The sequence below is a fragment of the Cyprinodon tularosa genome, unplaced genomic scaffold (genome assembly GCF_016077235.1).
Source record: "Cyprinodon tularosa strain WSP-4 unplaced genomic scaffold, ASM1607723v1 ctg1206, whole genome shotgun sequence".
Taxonomy (NCBI): domain Eukaryota; kingdom Metazoa; phylum Chordata; class Actinopteri; order Cyprinodontiformes; family Cyprinodontidae; genus Cyprinodon; species Cyprinodon tularosa.
Genome location: NW_024038011.1, coordinates 188411 through 194410, shown reverse-complemented (window position 1 = coordinate 194410; position 6000 = coordinate 188411). Strand labels below are relative to the sequence as shown.

The window sequence follows — 6000 nt, the reverse complement described above, 5'->3', positions numbered from 1 at the left end:
AACATTTTTAACTCGCCCTCACGGCCACATATTTGGAGCTACAGTCACCATTTTTGGTCAGTTTGTAGGCTGAAACCTCCGGACTCACACAATGTCTTCGGAATTATGGTAGGATTAATAATTTTCCTTAAAAACCCTCCAGACCAACCTAAAGTCGATGAAAATCAGAGCCGTTTTTCATTGGTTTTGGAGCAGCAGTGGGAGAAAAACGAATGACATTATGTGTTTTAAACTCGTCATAAATATTGTTCTGAATGACACACATACACCAAAGTTGGCATAGTTGGAGTCGAAGGATTGCTGATGCTCACAGTGAAGAAATTTTTTGAATAACTCATACGGTTTTTGCTCAGCAGTCGTTTGTTCGGAGCTGTTCCTCCCATTCAAAAAAGCCTGAGAGCTAAGGAACGATAGTGCTGCGCTTTTCTCTCTGTCACTGACAGGCTCGTTAAGCGTTGTCAAGGTAACCGTGCTTCAAACAGATTTTACCTCTGCTGTTTTAAACAGCACATATTAATCTAATGGAGGGTGAAAGCACTGATTTAACATTGGGAAATGGATACTATATGACTGCTGTCCATGACACTTCCCTTGCCACTCAACACTGATAGACTTTCAAAATAAGACTCCAGGGACCCTACAAAATAAAAGCCTCTATATTTTTTTACATATATTTATTGCCCTATATGTCTCAACATTATGACCCAAACTCAACCCCATTTTAGAGAATAGACTGTAGGAGACTGTTTAAAACACACCCTATGGCAAATTTCAAAATAAAAGCCTTCCATTTCATCTTCATCTACTGCCCTAATAACATGGAAAAAAGAGTGATTTAACGATTGGAAAGTCATCAACTATCATTGCTGGGTCTGAACATTTTCTCTAAACACAACTCTGTTGGACTTTCAAAATAAGACTCCAGGGACCCTACAAAATAAAAGCCTCTAGATTATACTAATGAAATAATTGATGCAAATGGCTCAACATTATGACCCAAACTCTTCCAGGTTGTTTTTATTAGACTCTAGTGACCTTTTCAAAACACAGCCCACAGCAAATTTCACAATAAAAGTCTCCCATTTACTCTGTAATACAGCAGCTATTCACCTAATAACATGGAAAACCAGTGATTTAACATTTGGAAATGGATTCTATATCACTGCTGGGCATGACCCATCTTTTGATGCACATCCATGATAGACTTTCAAAATAAGACTACTTTAGGACTCTATAGGACTCTACAGAATAAAAGCGTCTTCCTTATACACACTCATACATTCTGGCATATTGCTCATAGCCATTTGTAATTATATCACTGCAATGGCTCTGAGCATGCGGGCTGAGCCCGCCATTGGTGATTTCATCACTGCAATGGCTCTTAGAAGGCGGGCGAAGCCCGCCAATGGTGATTTAATCACTGCAATGGCTCTTAGCAGGCGGGCGGAGCCCGCCATTGGTGATTTTTTTCATCGCTGCAAGGGCTCCTAGCAGGCTGGCGGAGCCCGCCAACTGCGCTTTACCCACTGCGGTTCAATATGGACAACCCATATTACCCTTGTGCATCATATGCTTTGCACGTCTATTTCCCAGATTTCAGCACAAGTGGCACACAGCTCTCTTTGCCCATGACCTAGCCCTCTTTCCTTCCCTCAGCAGCCCTCAAAGGCGTAAGCAGTTGGTCTGGGGAGCCCCAATGTCACTTGCCAGGGCCGTATTGGCCCAGTTACCCAGACGGGCAGTAGGTGGCCCCCCTCAAAATTTCTTTAGAAATTTTCTAGTTCTTATTATGCTCATGTCTCTGGCGGTAACAATAAAAATCAAGATAAACATTTTTATTTTTACCAAAAAAAAAAATGGAGGCAGCTTTTACACAGCTGTTGTAATCTGACATACAATTTTTGGGCTTAAGTGTAATAGTTTTAATTTAAGTGTTTTATTTAATATACCTTAGAATAAGACGTTATGTAAAAAAATACAATCAACTGTAGATATAAAGTACCTTCCCTCACAAGTTAAAAGTGCATTTAATGAAAGAGATTTCATCAACACTAGCTGTACTCAACCTTTGATCTGGTCAAATTTCAGATTTGGACCTTTACACATATGATTTAAGAACTCCTACATAAGGCTATCTTGCCTCTAACACCTGTAATATTCCCTCACTCCACAGTGCTCAAAAGTCAGCCACAAGCATTGCATCTTGTTTGGAAGCTCAGCAATGGTAAAAAGCAGAACTTGACATGAAACCATTAAAGATGCATTAGATTGAAGCTCCTGGCTCCTATAGCTCAGGCATGTTTGGAAGAGTAACTACTTTATCACACACTTTTACTCTCATCAATTTTACATGAATGCTGTGAACCCTGATCAGCAGCAAATTACATCTCTGGTGTGTGCAGAGTGTGCATGTATTAGAGTGACTTACTTAGGCATGTGTTGTCAGTAAAGTAACGCAAGAAGTTCATGCATTCCTCCTCTTGGTTTCCACTGCCCATACAGTCACACCACGGAGAGATGGTCCAGTTGGTGAAGCTGTTGTCAACATAGTTGGGGGTCATTTCCGTCCCTGCATGAGGGCACAGACAAACAAACAGACGGCTGCATGAGAATAGTCGTGGGTCACTAATGGACAGTAATGGACTACATTTATTGCAAGTAATATGTAAAATAGGACACAACATATTAGTCACAAGAATTATTTTGCATTGTTGGAGTTTATAGGAAGCATTCTATAATGCTTTATTTAGATGTAAAGAGGCCATTATGGTATAAATGTTTTGCAAGCAGATGCTGTAGGAAGTGTATGCCCTGTTAGAATCCAGCACTCCTGCTACTAACATTTCCCTTTTCAAATGTCTCTCTCAGAGTCAATGCTTTTAGTAGGCATAATAAGCATTAGTTGCACTTTGTGTGATATTTTACAGGAAAACCTAAGAAGCAATGTGACATAATATCAATTGAGCCTACATGATGTATGACATATCGTTGTAAGCACAGCTATGTCCTGCTTTATGGACACTTCAGCAACCATTAGTGCAAGATCTTTTTTTATTATAAAATTTGCATTTACAAATCTTTTTAAGCTATTTGATGCTACATAACTTCATGTACTGATGCTGTTTCCTGGAACATGAATATAGTCTTTTACTAGTCACATTATTTGCACAGCATTTATTATGTGCAAACAGATGGTTGTCAAGGCTTTTAATTAAGTAAACATTTTCTCACTGCCTGTGCTTCTTAATTTTCTTCTGGTACCAAACTGACGTCCAGTGTGCTGGCAGAGATATCAAACCAGGAGGGAAAAAATGTGGTTTCTAGTTCCTCTGGCTGTTTGATGTGATAAAAGGAGAGTAACTATACTATGTTTTATTTCAGGCTCTTATAATTATGCTTTGCTTAATGATAAACAGTGCATTGCAAACTAATTCTTTTTTTTTTTTTTTTACAAAGTTCTTTAATTTACCACTAGTTTTTTTGTATGTAATAGGCAAACACAACAGAATAACAGTAAAGTTGAACCCCAGACTGGCAGACTGGGGGTAGTGGTTCCCCTCCATAAAAAGGGGCATCAGAGTGTGTGATCCAACTATAAGCAGATTACAGTTCTCAGCCTCCCAGAGAAGGCCTAAGCCAGGGTACCGTAGAGGTGTGTCCAGCTGATTGTTGAACCTTGGCATGAACTGAATGGAACATCTTGGACTCCGGTAGGCTGGCCTCTGTCAGTGGTCCTGTACATTACCTTTATGTACAGGATTGCTAGCTTCAGCCAAAAGCCGGAGCTGGTCTGCTATGGTGACTAATGGATTTCTCCCAGATGACAGGTTCTGCTGGCTCCCTCCCACTAAGATCTACAGCATACCCTGGGGTGGTTCACAGCTGCGTGCAAAGTGGCCGTGATATAATCAGCTCCCCCAAGTGCCAGGCCAAAGTCCTTGACTGGAAAACGATGACTTGTCCCCTTCAGGTTGGAGAAGAGTTCCTGCCTAAAAAGGAGGAGTTCAAATTTTTGGGGGTCTTGTTCACAAGTGAAGGAAAAGTGGAGTGAGAGATCAATAAATGGAAAGGTACAGATGCTGCTATAATGCTGACACTGCAGTTGTGGCAAAGAGAGAGCTAGGCGAAAGGACAATGCCTTAATTTATTATTCCGTCTAAGTTGCTACCCCCTGCTATGGTCATGAAATCTGGATTATGACTGACAGAACAACATCTTTTATACAAGCAGCTAAAATAAACTTTCTCTGCAGGTCAGCTGAGCACTTCCAGCGATGAGGAATTCTGTTGTCTGAGAAAGGATCTGTGTCAAGCCACTTTTCCTCCACATCAAGAGGAGCCAGCTGAGGTGGCTCAGTGAATGCTGGAGGGGATATGTCTCTTGGCTGTCCTGGGAGCGCTTCGGGCTTTCCCAACCATGGTTGGAGAAGGTGTCAGGGGAGAGGGTGGTTTTAAGTCTCTTCTGAGACTGCCGCCTCCGCAAACAAGTACAGGATCAAAAGAAGTATGAGTACAAGTACAAGTACGTGGACCTTTTCATCTTCTTCACCCACAGTTTAAAAAACTACTATGTCACTAACAGCCATGTACTCACCAATGAGCCTTGCATAAGAGTTTAGGCAGGCTTGGTGATTATCTTGGTTGGGACAGGTTCCCACAGTGTTGGGGGCCATCCAGCAGTTAGTCATATAGTCAGCCAGTCGAGACCTGAAGAAAGAGAAAGAGTGACAGACATATGAATGCATTAGTAAGAAACAAACACAAACATGCAATACTGAGCTGATGCTCAAAACTTTCTTTTTTTAATTTTAAGTGTAGTTTTTGGATATGACCGGTAAAATGTTAACTTTTTTGAATCTTCTACAACAGTTCCTATTGATGTGTTGCTTTCTTCAAGCACCAGTGTTATTCATATCTTTCCTTTGCAATATATATTTGGTGGTACATCTATATGCTGATGAACATAACACGCATTTTTCTGTTTTCCTTGCTATTCAGAACATCTAATTTGGGTTCAGGTTAATGTAAATTTATTTGTACCTGTGGTTAAAGTAGCTCTGCAACAAAACAGCACATTCAGCTTGGCACCTAAACTCAAGAACATTGAAATATACTGTAGCGTCAAGGGATGCAATCGTAATGGACAAGAGAGAATAGATATAAATAAAATCATCAGCTCATATAGTAGCCAAGTAAAACCTAAATGACAAAAATACTCAGCTATAAAATCACAGTATTGCAGTATTGAGAGTGAAGCTTCGTCAAACAAATTGTTGGAAGAAAGTCCTTGTATTTGACTTAATTTTCAATATAGGTCATATTTTTTTCCACTGCTGTCTTCTGCACTTAAGAAATCTCTGTCTGGAGGTAGAGACTAAATACCATACGCAAAAAGAGGGAGTCACAAAATAGATTCAGCTATCCATGTTACCTCCTTCATATACAAGGTTGCTGGATTCAATTGTGGCTCATAAATCAGTACACTAAACACTTTCTCAACTGTCTCCCAAAATTCACCCTCACCATAAGGCAAAGGAACAGTTAAGAAATAAGTTGTGCTTCAATGTGTTTGTGATAAGAGCGTTAAGCCTGTGTGGGCCCCCAGGGTGGCATTGCTAATCCACTTAGCTAGGTGTAGGGGTAAAGATGTGTGCAAAGTTACCCTGCCTTTGCTGGTTACATCACAGATGCTCACAATTAGTGCACATTTGTCACTTTTTTGTTCATGTGTCATGAGTCATTCACGCTGGCCTGGTGTGACCACATTTTCAGCTTTAAGTTCGGAAGCACTTAAAAACCCGCAAGGTTGCTTCACCACCAATTAACAGGAGCTCTCACATATCTTTATGGTACCAACTAATACAGGTTTTAGTGATGAGTTAAGGTTAATTATGTTAATTAATGTTAGGTTATTTTTTATTTCTAGAAACTTTTTAAAGGTAGCACAGGTTCCAGAGTATTGCAGATATTAGCCTCCATTTGGCGACAAACTGAAATAAAT

The 6000-nt window shown here is 40.2% G+C and overlaps 1 protein-coding gene across 1 annotated transcript in view; it reads right to left on the bottom strand.

Annotated features, from left to right (window-relative positions):
- Positions 1–2399: 2399 nt before the first annotated feature.
- LOC119776422 (GDNF family receptor alpha-2-like) overlaps positions 2400–6000 on the bottom strand; it is a 106478-nt gene continuing 102877 nt past the window's right edge. The window contains exons 5-6 of the mRNA XM_038274813.1: positions 4594–4706; positions 2400–2569 (exon numbers count right to left, since the gene is read on the bottom strand). Of these exons, the coding sequence (XP_038130741.1) occupies positions 2415–2569; positions 4594–4706 (268 nt within the window). The 3' untranslated portion in view covers positions 2400–2414. The remainder of the gene's footprint in view (positions 2570–4593; positions 4707–6000) is intronic.